Below are 15,597 nucleotides of genomic sequence, written 5' to 3'. Positions count from 1 at the left end.
TAGTGATACGGTGGGAGCTGTAGATGAGAGGAAATCTATGATGCTGTAGATGAGCTTGGATAAAAGATTTTTTTAAAGAGTTAAAAAACGTTAGATGAGCTTCCAAAGTGAGGTAAAGGTTGGAAATGGCGATTCGGGATAAAAGAGAATAGGGGAATATAAATGGAACAGGGCCGTGCACAGACCTTTAAGGGGGCAGGTGCTCAAAATGAACAAAGGGCACCCCCATGCTTGATTTTTTTTAAACTTTCATAATTCATATCTTCAAATTCATAACATGGCCTACCAAATGCCTCTGTAGCGAGACTTTTTTTTCTTAGAATAGGCCTATTTATTTCTGCAACAACACACTCACTCATCATAACAAATGGTATTAAAGCAAGTTAGACACAGTGACTCCTAAATACATGATTGACATCGGGAAAAGAGGGTGGGCTCTCATGATGATCGTTGATGTCGATGATTGATGTAAATCTGCTAGTTAGCAAACTCTAATTATTTTACTGATTGTGATTTACCTCTATGTCTTTCTGCCTCTTTCTGCTGCACGTATCGGCCAACCAGACCGAATTATGATGATGTAGGTTAAATCAAGTGTTAATCAAATGTTATGCTACTGTGGCAGTACTGTTGATATTTAAACTAGGTAGCTATAGCTACACACACTTTACCAGTGACCGCATTTCTCAAGCCATGCATGTTTGGATACCGGGTGCGCGCAATCTACATACAGGGCAGACTGGGCAAAAGGCGCAACCGGGCGCGTGCGAGCTCTCTACAAGGCAGACCAACCAACGGACAGGGGGTGGCGACCTTGACACTGGTAGAGCCCTATCTGTGCACGTGCCTGAAGCGGGACGTCATTCAAACTGGTGAATAGGCTAATAGTGTTATTGGTATGCTCTGCTCGTCCCCGTTATTTCACTTTCACTCCACCGCGTGCATGTGAAGTTACTAATGTTGAAGAGGACAGTGCAGTTTCCGATTGTGATGAGGTGGACTCTCGCTCTCTCTCTCACACACACATAGTAACCTACACCCACTCACAGCACGCGCCCCGCGCACCGCTCCGCGCACTGCTCATCTATACACTCGCATGCAGAACGCGCGCATCGCTGTGCTACTGTCTTGCAAAAGGCAATAGGTGCGTATCCTAAAAGGTGCTGTTTTGTTTGTTTTTACTGTTCTCAGCAAACGCCTTATTCTGACATCTTCTAGGGAGTTTGGCAGCACCTGCTCCTGTTCCTGGGGTCAACAATTGCAAAGGAGACTTCTGAGAAATAGTGGCAGACAGAGTGAGGTAGGTGCAAATGCCATGTTATTCCATGTAGGCCTATTTGGAATAAAATTCAGCTTGCATTGTTTTATTTTGTGAAATACTGTATTTTAAGAGAAAAAAAGGTGTATGACGCTAAACTGAAGGACAAGAAGCATCAACACCAAACAAACATACATTTATTGGAGGAAAATAAGTGTTGTATTGTGACAGTATTGGCTTTCAAAGTTATTTATTGTAGTGAGAATGTCTAGAATGTATTGATGTGTTCAACAAGATGTGATATTTCCTGGGGGTCCTGCGGTGCTGCTGCTCGGCACCCGGTCGGTGAAGGTGTCTCACTGATTTAATTCAGAATGACGGATCAATCAGAGTCTTGGCGGGGTGGGGAGGTGAAGGCGGGATCGATCGCTGTTATTGATTCCACTGAGCGACAGGGATGGGGTGGGGATAGGCCTAAGTGGAAGGACTGTGGGGGTGATGATAAAGAGAACGATAGCATATACCTTTATTGGACACAATATCATTAAATGTATCTGGACGTGATGGTAAGGGTAACTGGGACATTTTATTTCAGTCTATATTGTGTTTGTGGCACAACAAGAGCAGGAGAGGACAAGGTTGGAAATATAAACAGTAATCTCTCACTCTCTCTCTCTCTCTCTCTCTCTCTCATTGACACAATATCAGTCAAAAGTTTGGACACACCTACTCATTCCAGGGTTTTCCTTTGTTTTTACAAATTTCTACATTGTAGAATAATAGTGAAGACATCAAAACTATGAAATAACACATATGGAATAATGTAGTAACCATACAAGTGTTAAACAAATCAAAATATATTTTATATTTGAGATTCTTCAAAGTAGCCACCCTTTACCTTGATGACAGTTTTGCACACTCTTGGCATTCTATCAACCAGTTTCATGAGGTAGTCACCTGGAATTCATTTCAATTAACAGGTGTGCCTTGTTAAAAGTTAATTTGTGGAATTTCTTTCCTTCTTAATGCATTTGAGTCAATCATTTGTGTTGTTACAAGGTAGGTGTGGTATACAGAAAATAGCTCTATTTGATAAAAGATCAAGTCCATATTATGGCAAAAACAGCTCAAATATGCAAAGCAAAACGTGGAGTTTGGAGTTTGTGACAGCAACTATGTGAGCTTATTACAGTATTATAGACACTATGTCCTTGGATCTTCTATGTAGTAGAAGCCTTTACCTTCTAACAACTCCTGTGTAGCTTGTGAGCGTCATAGTGTCAAGCACATGTTACATGTGCGTGTTTGTGAAAGTCTCAGCTTTTCATAGATAGGTTTTAATTGTAGTTGTAATAGTTTAATAGTTTTAGCTCAAAATATTCGGACTCGACTAGCTCAGCCACCGTTAATCACACAGATTAATGGTATCAACAGATGCAGAAGAAATATACTAATCCAATGGTACAACCCAGAAGTTTGTAACTCAAACACATGATGTTTAAAAAGGGTCAGAATTCCAAATGAATTCCGGTGTCGTGGTGGGACTCATTGTGCTAACACAGGAAAAGGAAGTTAAAACATTTCTGGACGGTGAGACAAAGTGGACTTTCACCCACTGTAATAGATGCAAAAGGGAGGTCGAGGGATCAATAAGTCTTTCCTTTCCTGGATTTGTTTGCATACCTCAATAGTCATAAGGCCTACAAACCCATTTTATTGCTAAATAAAATATCTACATGACAGTTAAAACTGAGCATTGAGTTAAATCAAGGAATTATATGACAGGATAAACATCTAACCGATACATGAGATTGGATCTCTATTGGAATGTGGAAAAGGCCAGCTGCTCCACTCATATGAGGTTCGGTGTGCTATTATCAGACTTCAATTATTGAAATAGCTTCACTCCTGGATGCTGGCACTGGCACAAATCATGACAATCTACACAAGCAAACCTCCTCCAGTACTTCACATTCTCACAGCCTAGCAAGGTTCCTATTCTGAAATGAGCTTGATAGGTAAATCAACTGAAAAGTTGTGTTTGTGTAACTCAAAACAGTGAGAAACATGACAATCAGCCACATTAGTCATATTTCATCATCACAGATCAGGCAGCTTTACACCAAATACATAGTACATTTGTTCTGTTTGTTAAAGTCTGTTTTAGAGCTGTTCCTCAAACATTACTTTTGTCACAAAGCTGTGTGGTGGGCCATAACATCCCAGTGGTAAATGCATCAACGTGTGGGGAAATAGAGAAAAAGTGATTGTAGGAAAAGTAGGATTAAACCACAACAATGAAAAATGACATTCTCCTCCTGATAACACTACATGGTTAAATGTATCAAATTATTCTCTCTCCTCCTACTGTCTCCCTCCCTCTCGCTCTCTCTCCATCAGGATGTGTGGGGTGGACTTGGATCTGGACGAGGGGGGCTCAGGTGACGAGGAGAAGGAGCAGGAGGAGTTCTGGGTGGGTGAGAGGGTGAAGATGCTGCCTCCTCCCACGGCCCACAGTGAGGGCAGCGCATGGGGTAGCCGCCGGGGCAGTTGTGGCTGTGTGGCGTGCGGGGCGGGGCTGCTGCTGTGGAATGTGGGTCTGGCCTTGGTGTGTGTCCTGGTCCTGGTGGCAGTGTTTGCCCTGGTCCTGCTGCCCGCCTCACTGCTGCTCTACGCCGGCTTCCTCTGCCACTCACGGGTAAGTAGTGGCCCGCTTATAGCGCTACTCAAAGTCTCAAACACAAACTTTGACAACATCAGAATATTGTGGTTAGAATTCCAATTCCTTATGACAGCCATTTCCTGGTGCTTGGTAGGATTTCATCTCAGAATTGAGGTCACAGAGCGTCTCCAGTCAAGTCAGTACCGCTCACAGTCTCCCACCCCTGGTTAATATGTGACCTGATGCTGAGCTGCACACTGGCTCACTCTGCCAGAGAACCACACAAGAATCATGATCATAGCTGATTGGCTCTGAGGTTGAGGCCTGTAACCCATGGCAACCCTTTAAACAGCTTATTTGCATTTTTACAACGGGTGGGTCTAATCCTGAAAGCTGATTAGATAAAACCACATTCCAGCCGGTGTCTATTCCACAAATTACCATCGGCTAAATCTATGACGTTAAAATGCCTATTTACTCTGTTCCATCTGACTGCGCAATCCATTGTCTCATCAGCCCAGCCAAGCAATTTATAAACTTGATCTCCACTATAAAAAAGCATCTAGACATTATCTCACATTTATTTTAGACTAACATTTAGTTTTCAACAGCAGAGATTTATATAAACCTTGCTGTCTGTCTCTCCGACATTTGCAACATTGTTTCAATATTCAAATTCAATCTCCTGCTGTCCCATAGTAAGGAACGTGTTGTGAGTCGGGACGAGACAGACAGGCAGGCAGCGTTTCTCAGCCAGTCAAAATCATGATTCAGCTGGCATAATTTTTATGGATATATTCAAAAAATTGTCAATTGAAAAAAGGTCAAATGAAACGCAACTCATTTGCAGTCTTCCAGCTTCAGTTTGAAGTGATTGTCTTACTGTAGCTGTGTTGTTGGCTAGCTCCTCTGAACGACAGTGTCCTGACGAGTGAGCACATTTTCTATGCCAGGCGAAATCGCACCTCATCAGCTTATTGTTATGGATGTATCCAAATAAATGTCACTAGAAAACAGCTTAAACAAATGCAAATGCAACTACTTTGCTTTTATTCTGGCTGCACTTTTTGGCGTGACTGTAAGTTAGCCGTAGTTGGCAAGCTAGCAAGCAAGGGATAAGAATGTTGCCCGCCAGTATGGCAATGGAACATTTAGAACGAACAACTGGGTCGCGTCTCTAGCAACCCTAGATTTGTGTCAGAACTATATATTGTGGAAGGATGAAATAGTATGAATAAATTCATCATAATAATGTTTTTAAGGAAAATATGTCAATCATTATTTGAATATGTTTTGTAACCTGTCTCGGGCTTAACAACACCCGTGCCATTATATCCTCCAAACACCGGTTTCTCAGGCATTATGACTTAAATGTAACTAAAATAACCTTTAGTAATAAGAACCCCACTAGTGGATAACTGTCTGCCGTGCTCCAACATGAAGATGTTTGAACATGAGTTTAAATGAAAGATTCCTTCCTTCTCCCCCCTAACCCAACACAGTAAAAGTATACCGGGCATGCCCAAGTATCGAAAGAATGGTAGGATTTAGTTCTTGTTGTGCATGGAACCGACATCGAGAACACCCTGGACCAGAGGCAAACAGACACATCGTTAGGGTGGGACAGGACGTTGAGGTTCAAGTATCTGTCCAAGTGGGAGTATGTAGAGTATGAAGAGTAGGGGGCAAGTACAGAGCTCTGGGGCAAACCTTGTGTGACTTCAGCACTGGCTCTGGGAACACACTGGATCAGGGGCAGATAGATACCCCTACATTTCTGTGTAAGATATGACATCCCTGCCAACCTCTGTCAGCCTCACCCTTCTTTAGACATCACCCAGAAGATGACATCACTTCATTGGCCTATTATACCACAGTATATTACTCAATCCCAAATGAATGAGAAAGGTAGACATATTGCTGGATGCATCTTGGCAATAGATCACTTTTAAGAACTCAAGGGAAAATTCCACTCAAAAACGATCCTTTAGTATGTTTCATTAGTCCACTGTTGATACAATCCCAAAAATGTTTTACATGTCAGCAATCAAGTTTTCAAGATATAGACTTTAAAAATACAGAAAGTGTCAGAGTATGATGCATTTTGCATGCAAAATGAAAATAATCCTGCAGCAACAGGAAATGTGAATTATTATGTGGATTATAATTAATTAACTTTTTATTAGGGGGTGATACATTTTTCGTACGGGAAAATCAAGTGGAAATTACAAACTTCAGAAGCCTTTTTAAACCTCAATTAAACTTCAAGTTTTACATTTCCTGCATTACAGGAAAGTTTTCCTGGAACCTCTTTTTTCCTTTAAATATGTTTTATAAAGGTTTTGTATAATTTCAGCCAGTAGTTTTGAAAGTAGTGTTCACAAGCCAAAACGGGTCCCCGGAAATTGTGCACAATTGTGTACTACGTCATCCATCTTGTATATGATATGTTCCGTCCAGCAAAAAATACATAAAACATCCTGTAATCAGAATGATATGTTACCAATTCCTTTTCGTACAATATGTTATGGATTTGTAAGTGCTTAAGATCCCTTTCAATCTCTTTAACACGTCTGACAAACTTTAAGACCACCTTTAAGAACAGGTGGACTGTGTCTAAAACAGGATGATGATGTGCATTTTGAAGCGTTCCTCCTTAGACACGCCATGAGGACCAGATTCATGGCGCAGACACGTCAGTAAACCCTATCAGTCTCATAATGATGCCAAAGTGTCCTCTAAGATCTACAGCTGTTGCCCTTGGCAAAAAGTAAACTCCCCAAATCGCCTTTTGACAGCGCTCTGCGGTCATATTTCCTCAGCTCCTCGTCTGGTAGAGTTGGCACCGTGCCAGGTAGCCTTGCTTGTCTCCATTATTGATGTTACATTAAAATGTGTCTCTGTTGTATTTTGTCTTCCTTTTACTGCCGTTTGCTAACTTTTTTGACATTTGGAAGAAGTTTGTGTACGATCAAACACACTGATTGCTCTTTCTTTGGAAAGTTGCCTTTAATTAAATCAATAGCAATTTATTTAATTTATTTTATTTTATTTTAATTGATTCTTAATGTCTTAAAGTGTCCAGAAGACACTGCCATTTTCAAGACGTCTTCATTAGTGATGGCTGGGAAGGATGTACAAATATACAGAATATGAGTGGTATGTGTAATGTGTAAGGTGTAGCCTAATAGTATGTTGTGAACATTACTATATATAATACAACAAGTGCCAGTATAGGCCCTTGCTGCCTGCCAGAGTTGGGGATGTCAATCAACTGTTGGAGAAGTGAAGGATTGGACAGTGAGAGAGGATATCCATGAGAAGACATGATTGTTAAATTAGTGCCAATTAGTCCTCAGCTGGGCCCATGCCTATGCTGACAAGACAGAAAGAATAAAGTGGAGAAAATGTGTGCGTGTGTGTGTGTGTGTGTGTGTGTGTGTGTGTGTAGATTGATGATGGCTCGAGGTTGCAGCGTTCAGTCAAGGTGGGTGGGGAAATTCCTCTTGAAAATGCTGACAAAAAGAGAATTATATGCCAGAGGGCTCTTATAGAATGTAGCCCTAAAGAGAACACACTGAGTGTGTTTGAGTGTTTGTGTACTTGTATGTAAGTGGTTTTGTGCATTTAAAAAAAATATCTGTCTGTTTGTGTGTGCATGAGCGTGTCTGTCTGCCTGTCTGTCCCACTCTGTGTATCTGTATCGCTCCTTCTTCCCTCTTGCTGACAGTGTCTGTATATAGTACACTATGTATACAAAAGTATGTGGACACCCCTTCAAATTAGTGGATTTGGCTATTTCAGCCACACCTGTTGCTGACAGGTGTATAAAATCAAGCACACAGCCATACAATCTCCATAGACAAATATTGGCAGTAAAATGGAAATAAGATGCCACCTTTCCAACAAGTCAGTCTGCCCTGCTAGAGCTGATATTGTGAAGTGGAAACGTCGAGGAGCAACAACGGCTCAGCCGTGAAGTGATATGCCATACAAGCTCACAGAACAGGACCGCTGAGTGCTGAAGTGCGTAACTTAAAAAAAAAAATCTATCCTTGGTTGCAGTATTCACTACTGAGTTCCAAACTGCTTCTGGAAGCAACGTCAGCACAGACCTGTTCTTCAGGAGCTTCATGAAATAGGTTTCCATCGCCGAGCAGCCAAACACAAGCCATAGATCACCATGTTTAATGCCAAGCGTCGGCTGGTGTGGTGTAAAGCTCACCACCATTGTACTCTGGAGCAGTGGAAACGCATTCTCTGGAGTGATGAATCATGCTTCACCACTTTAGCAGTCAACGGACGAATCTGGGTTTGGCGGACATCAGGAGAACGCTACGTGCCCCAATGCATAGTGCCAACTGTAAAGTTTGGTGGAGAAGGACTAATGGTCTGGGGCTGTTTTTCATGGTTTGGGCTAGGCCCCTTAGTTCCAGTGAAGGGAAATCTTAAGTCCTTGCAGCAATGTTCCAACATCTAGTGGAAAGCCTTCCCAGAAGAGTGGAGGCTTTTATAGCAGCAAAATGGGGACCAACTCAATATTAATTCCCATGATTTTGGAATGAGATGTTCAATGAGCAGGTGTCCACATACCCTGGTTTATGTAATGTATGTCACAGATTATCAAGTCTAATAAACAGAGCAGGGGCTCCATTACCTATCTGTCTCTCTGACTGTCTCTCTCGTCTCATCCGTATCTCTCTCCACCTTCCTCCCTCTCTCTCTCTCACCCTCCCTCTATCGCTCTCCCTCTATCTATCTCTTTCCCTCTCTATATATATTTCTCCCTTTCTCTTTCTGTGGTGCTTACAGGTGATTGACAGCCTAGGGATTGTATTGGCAGCTCTGGGCTGCTTCTTATCTGAACAGTGAAAGCAGAGGGAAACTGGGAAAGAGTCTGTCACATACCCCAGTACCTTCCGTCTTATGGTCCCTCTTGTGTACACACAAACACACACGCACACACACACACACACACCTCTCCTTCCCCCTCAGTTCTGTTCAGTTAAACTAAAGCACAAACATTTCCATCACTAACAAAAACAACTCAGAAACACATACTGTATCAATGGAATTGTCCCTATCACTAGAGTGTGTTTCTGTCTGAATGTAACATTAGTCTGCGTTCTACCCCCGCAGGTCCTAGATTCCCCCTCTCCTATCTGCCGTTACCTCGACGACAACAGTTGCTCCGCCCTCATCATCCTGGGCTTTGTGATGATGTCACCGCTGGTGGTGGTGGCGGCGGCCATCTTCTGTGGGCTGCTCCGGAGGCTGCGACTCCTGCTGCTGTTTCAGCCAATAACAGGTGCATGGTACCGTGGACGGGGCTTGGACTGGGGGGGCGATGTCCGTGCCTGGGTCTGATTGGACCAACGCTCTAATAAACCAGTGTTCAAAGAGTTCAATAGGTTAACAGTCAAGAGAGAATCGAGTCCTGGAGAATCGCAGTGTCAATCTATCTATTCAGTGTCCTATTAAACTGTAATGAATGTCATACAATCAAATGGATACATTGTGAACCAGTCCAATTGTTTAAAGACAGAGCTTTACATGTGGCTATAGGGCTGTTACTGGTCAGAAGGAAACAGTGGAGGTAAGGGTGGGATATACTAGCAGCTCTTCTCTGTGGATTTGTATTGGTTATGTATATTGATCTATTTTCAATTATCTGCTAACTTATATGGTTGTGAATCTTGATGTAGCAGAAAAACGACATAGAGTATTGTATAAACTGTCACTCGAATGTCTAGAATGGAAGGAAAATATGTTTACAAGCTTACTTATTTAGCAGATTTTGTTCATTCTATTGATTTCATTATATTCACCATCTTGTAAATGTGCCATGTAAGCTACCTCAATGTAAGTATAGTTCATAAAAGTAGCCTAGGTTGCTCTACATCAGTCATGTGTGAACGGGATGAGACAGAATTGTAGCCTTTTCTTTTTCTGTTGTGTTTGCTTTCAGTTTTTTTGTTTTGTTTTAGTATATTGGCATATTTACTTGCTAAAAATCATTCTGATGTGTTTAAACAGAGCCATCATTACTCATTTTGTACTTATCAGATCCTACCAACGTTACATTTCTATGTACCTAGTAATTGACTTATATGTAAACACATTACTGGTAATTCCTCTATATTGCAGCCACCGTAAAAGGAATTGGAGCTGAAATGCCAAGGCTTTGATCCGTCTATTTGTAGGTATTTTTCTAATGGCTGATAACGTCTCCAAGGATTGAATTAAAACATAGTAGAGGCTAATGGTGAGAAAACTTAGTTCAAATAGAAATAGTTTTAAATCCATGGACATTTCACTGTCATTATCTCACATAGATCTTTATATGATGTGTGGTATGATTCATATCAGATAATGCCTAGACATTCCTCAATCTGCTCCTGAGAGACAGTGTGGTTCTATGTGATATTATTTAATAGAGTGCCTCTCTTCCTCCCAACATGGTCTACTACTTTGAAAGCATTACTCAATAGTATGTTAATCGCTGATTATTATAATTCTTTTCAATTGAACCTTTATTTAACTAGGCAAGTCAATTAAGAACAAATTCTTATTTACAAGGACGGCCTACACCGGCCAAACCCGGACGACACTGGGCCAATTGTGCGCCGCCTTATGGGACTCTCAATCACGGCCGGTTGTGATACAGCCTGATCATTAGAGATCTAAAGACGTGGAAAGATGGAAAGATAGCATCCAGTAGTCATGTTGTCTGAGGCAGACACACACACACACACACACACACACACACATTTACAGAGTGTATAGAGAATAAGCACCCAACCAAAAATCCCCATCTCATAATTTAGCTATACATTTGAATCAACTTAAATTATTACTTGAAGTGAATTGAACTCAATAGACTCTACTTCTTGAACTATTGAACAGAACAGTTGATGGTTGTAGCCAATCCACATTCTGTAAATGTATGTTATTGAAGAATAAACCTGTTGACATACTGGTGTTGATGTTGCCTCTTACACACACTTCAAGCATGAATGGTGATAGAGGGAGTGCCAGTACAGTGTGCAGTGGAATGACTCACTCTGCCTGGGAGAGGGTTTGATAGTCATCTCCAGACTCCTCATCAAACTTCAAACTCTCCAACTTCAAATGTACTGACTCGTACATGCACTTATTAATTCCCCCCTAATGTGGCCATATTAACTGGGGTTTAATGTAACCCATTTTCACACGGCAATATAATCAACTGTTTTAGTTTTTTATTAACTCTGGCCATTACCGTAACACAGGACATATTTCAAGTAAACATTTTAAAGTAGCCTGCTTGTCTTACTCAATTACTATGTATGAACGGAATTAAGGACATGCTGTGCACTGCGTTTAGAAATGTAAAGCCAATACTAGGGATTTCTCTGAATACATGTATACATTTTTATGTCACCCTTATACCTAGACAACATACTTGGGGCGGCTGGTAGACTAGTGGTTAGAGAATTGGACTTCTAACTGAAAGGTTGCAAGATCGAATCCCTGAGCTGACAAGGTAAAAATATGTTGTTCTACCCCTGAACAAGGCAGTTAACCCACTGTTCCTAGGCTGTCATTAAAAAAAAAATGAGTTCTTAACTGACCTAGAAAATAAATTAAAATACTGATTTTGTCACCACAATGATAGAGTCATATTGAGCTCTTGCATGGCAACAACATTTTATGAGAAGAAAGGGGTAATGAGGTAATGAAGATGGTGAATTTGAAGCTGGTGTGTACAGATGTAGGATCTTAATTTGACCTATATTGTCACAGCAAAATAATCATGCAGAAACAGGATTTGAACATTTAGTCAATAATGTTGCTTGATCGGTGCTTAGGCTATTAGCTGGCCAAAAGCAGGCTACATGAAAAGTGCAATACTGTTGATATAACTGTGTGTTAGTGCGGGTTTTCAGTTAATTTCTGTAAATCATGAAGGTCATCTGCATTTCCTGCGGAGCAGGATTAAGATCCTACACCTGTACATATGTCGGATCTTAATATGACCCATTTCGTCACAGGAGGAAAATAATCCTCCAGCAGGAAGATATTCATATTTCAAATTGACTCCAGGTGGCTGCTGGAAGGGCGGTTTGTAGTCAGTTCAAGTAGACTATGTAGGCTCGTGTGAATTCGCATGTGGATTATACAGTACCAGTCAAAAGTTTGGACACACCTACTCATTCAAGGGTTTTTCTTTATTTTTGTGAAGATAAACTATGAAATAACACATCGAATCATGTAGCAACCCAAAAAGTGTTAAATATATTTTAGATTCTTCAAAGTAGCCAGCCTTTGCCGTGATGACAGCTTTACACAATCTTGGCATTCTCTCAACCAGCTTCACCTGGAATGCTTTTCCAACAGTCTTGAAGGAGTTCCCACATATGCTGAGCACTTGTTGGCTGCTTTTATTTCACTCTGCGGTCCAACTTCTCCCAAACCATCTTCATTGGGTTGAGGTCAGGTGATTGTGGTGGCCAGGTCATCTGATGCAGCACTCCATCAGAGGTGTGTTGGGTCATTGTCCGGACCCGCAGAAGACAACTAGGAAAGCTGCCGTTACCGTCAATATTACTTGCCAACGTGCAATCATTGTACAATAAACTAGACGAGGTACGATCACGAATATCCTACCAACGGGACATCAAATACTGTAATATCCTATGCTTCACGGAATCGTGGCTGAATGACGACATGGATATTCAGCTAGCAGGATACACGCTGCACCGGCAGGATAGAACAGTACACTCCGGTAAGACGAGGGGGGGCGGTCTGTGCATATTTGTAAACAACAGCTGGTGCACGAAATCTAAGGAAGTCTCTAGATTTTGCTCGCCTGAAGTAGAGTATATTGTGATAAACTGCAGGCCACACTACTTGCCTAGAGAGTTCTCAGCTATACTTTTCGTGGCTGGCAGAGTCCTCAATGGTGGTGGCTCTGCAGGGCAGGCTGAGACAACTGGTGAATAAGGTAGAAGACCAGGACAGTAGTTCACCTTGTCGCCATGAGATGGCAGGGTCATGACAACAAAGCCAGGGGTGTCCGAGGATGAGTGTCTGTTTGGGGGATGAGAGTTCCATGAGTTGAATGGTTTCAGTGTGGAAGACTCCAATCTGGAGGGTGACGCTCTGTGTCAGGTGCGCAATGAAGCCCGTGCCCAATGGCTGCCCGTCCAGGGTGTTAATCCTTAAGGGAGAGGTGACAGGTGTTAGATCAATGTCATGCTCTTGTACTAGCTGGTGATCGATAAAATGACCTGCTGCTCCCGAATCTATCAAGCCCTCTACGCACTTAGTAACCCCCTTCACGGTTATCAATACTGGGATGGAGAATTGCTTCTGGGAGATATTTAGAAATAAGGACACGCCTACCTGCATGGCAGCGGAGGGACCCTTCTCATCTCTCCGTGTAGAGCGAACTGGGCAATGGCTGAGTAGATGATCTTTCCCTCCACAGTATAGGCAGAGCCCTTCTTGGATCCGCCTTTGACGTTCAATACACGGAAGATGCAACCACATTTTATTTCACCTTTATTTAACCAGGTAGGCTAGTTGAGAACAAGTTCTCATTTACAACTGTGACCTGGCCAAGATAAAGCAAAGCAGTGTGACATAGAGTTACACATGGAATAAACAAACATACAGTCAGTAAAACAATAGAGAAAGTCTATATACTGTGTGTGCAAATGAGGTAGGATAAGGGGGTGAGGCCATAGTGGCGAAATTACTACAGTATGGCAAATTAAACACTGGGGTGATAGATGTGCAGAAGTTTTAATACAGGATTAAAACCAACTGTAGCTAGCTTTCTGGTCACGCGCCTCTAACTAACAGTACACTTCCAGTGACCCTCGTTCAAGATGGCCGTACTTCTTCATTACACAAAGGAAAAAACCTCAACCAATTTCTAAAGACTGTTGACATCCAGTGGAAGCGGTAGGAACTGCAAGGTCAATTAGAAATCTGTATTCCCAATGAAAACCCATTGAAAAGAGAGTGTCCTCAACAACAAAAAAATCGGAATGGTTTGTCCTCGGGGTTTCGCCTGCTAAATAAGTTCTGTTATACTCACAGACATGATTCAAACAGTTTTAGAAACTTCAGAGTGTTTTCTATCCAAATCTACTAATAATATGCATATCTTATCTTCTGGGGATGAGTAGCTGGCAGTTGAATTTGGGTATGCTTTTCATCCAAACGTGAAAATGCTGCCCCCTATCCTAGAGAAGTTAACATCGGCTGTAGTGGAGCGGGTCGAGAGTTTCAAGATCCTTGGTGTCCACATCTTCAACAAACTATCATGGTTCCAACACACCAAGACAGTCGTGAAGAGGGCACGACAACAGCTTTTCCCCCTCTGGAGACTGAAAAGATTTGGCATGGGTCCCCAGATCCTCAAAAGTTCTACAGCTGCACCATCGAGAGAATCCCGACCGGTTGCATCACCGCCTGGTATGGCAACTGCTCGACATCTGACCGTAAGTTGCTAAAGAGGGTAGTGCGTAAGGCCCAATACATCACTGGGGCCAAGCTTCCTCCCATCCAGGATATATATACTAGGCGATGTCAGAGGAAGGCCCAAAAAATTGTCAAAGACTCCAGTCACCCAAGTCATAGACTACTCTCTCTGCTACCGCACGGCAAGCGGTACTGGAGCGCCAAGTCTAGCTCTCCAAAAGGCTCTTTAACCTCTAACGAGTCACAAACCCGGATCCGGGATCCCCCCCATCAAAAAAGCTGACTAGCATAGCCTAGCCTAAAGCCACAGGGATATCATATAATAAAATGTTCATGAAATCACAAGTCCAAGACACCAAATGAAAGATACACATCTTGTGAATCCAGCCATCATTTCTGATTTTTAAAATGTTTTACAGGGAAGACACAATATGTATTTCTATTAGCTAACCACCATAGCAAAAGACACAACTTTTTTTCCCCACCATTTTTTTCCTGCATAGGTAGCTATCACAAATTCGACCAAATAAAGATATAAATAGTCACTAACCAAGAAACAACTTCATCAGATGACAGTCTGATAACATATTTATTGTATAGCATATTTTTTGTTCGAAAGATGTGCATATTTCAGGTATAAATCATAGTTTTACATTGCAGCCACCATCACAACTCTCACCAAAGCAACTAGAATAACTACAGAGAGCAACGTGAATTACCTAAATACTCATCATAAAACATTTATGAAAAATACACAGCGTAGAGCAAATGAAAGACAAAGATCTTGTGAATCCAGCCAATATTTCAGATTCTTTAAGTGTTTTACAGCGAAAACACAATTTAGCATTATATTAGCTTACTACAATAGCCAACCACACAGCAGCATTGATTCATGCACGTTAGCGATAGCGAATAAACCAGCAAAATATATAAATTTTTTCACTAACCTTCTCAAAACTTAATCAGATGACAGTCCTATAACATCATATTACACAATACATATATTGTTTGTTCGAAAATGTGCATATTTAGCGGCACAAATCGTGGTTATACAATGAGAATAGTAGCCAAGCTGCCAACAAAATGTCGGGAGAAATCTTGGGAGAGGCACCTAATCTAATCAATAACTAATCATAAACTTGACAAAAAAATACAGGTTGGACAGCAAATGAAAGATACATTAGTTCTTAATGCAACCGCTGTG

General features: G+C 41.6%; 1 protein-coding gene across 1 annotated transcript; it reads left to right on the top strand.

Annotated features, from left to right (window-relative positions):
- The first annotated feature begins 818 nt into the window (after positions 1–818).
- On the top strand, positions 819–10,897 carry LOC139559356 (transmembrane protein 88B-like). Its single transcript, XM_071375297.1, has 4 exons — positions 819–1,144; positions 1,219–1,300; positions 3,659–3,956; positions 9,060–10,897. The coding sequence occupies exons 3-4, from the start codon at positions 3,660–3,662 to the stop codon at positions 9,285–9,287; spliced, it is 525 nt and encodes a 174-aa protein (XP_071231398.1). The 5' UTR covers positions 819–1,144; positions 1,219–1,300; position 3,659; the 3' UTR covers positions 9,288–10,897.
- The last annotated feature ends 4,700 nt before the right edge of the window (positions 10,898–15,597 follow it).

Source organism: Salvelinus alpinus, chromosome 2, assembly GCF_045679555.1.
Source record: "Salvelinus alpinus chromosome 2, SLU_Salpinus.1, whole genome shotgun sequence".
Taxonomy (NCBI): Eukaryota; Metazoa; Chordata; class Actinopteri; order Salmoniformes; family Salmonidae; genus Salvelinus; species Salvelinus alpinus.
This window is presented reverse-complemented; position numbering and strand designations above follow the sequence as displayed.

Coding starts and splice junctions, on each gene's coding strand:
- LOC139559356 (XM_071375297.1), top strand. CDS start 3,660: ATGTGTGGGGTGGACTTGGATCTGGACGAGGGGGGCTCAGGTGACGAG. Junction 3,957..9,059: donor GCTTCCTCTGCCACTCACGG/GTAAGTAGTGGC, acceptor CTACCCCCGCAG/GTCCTAGATTCCCCCTCTCC.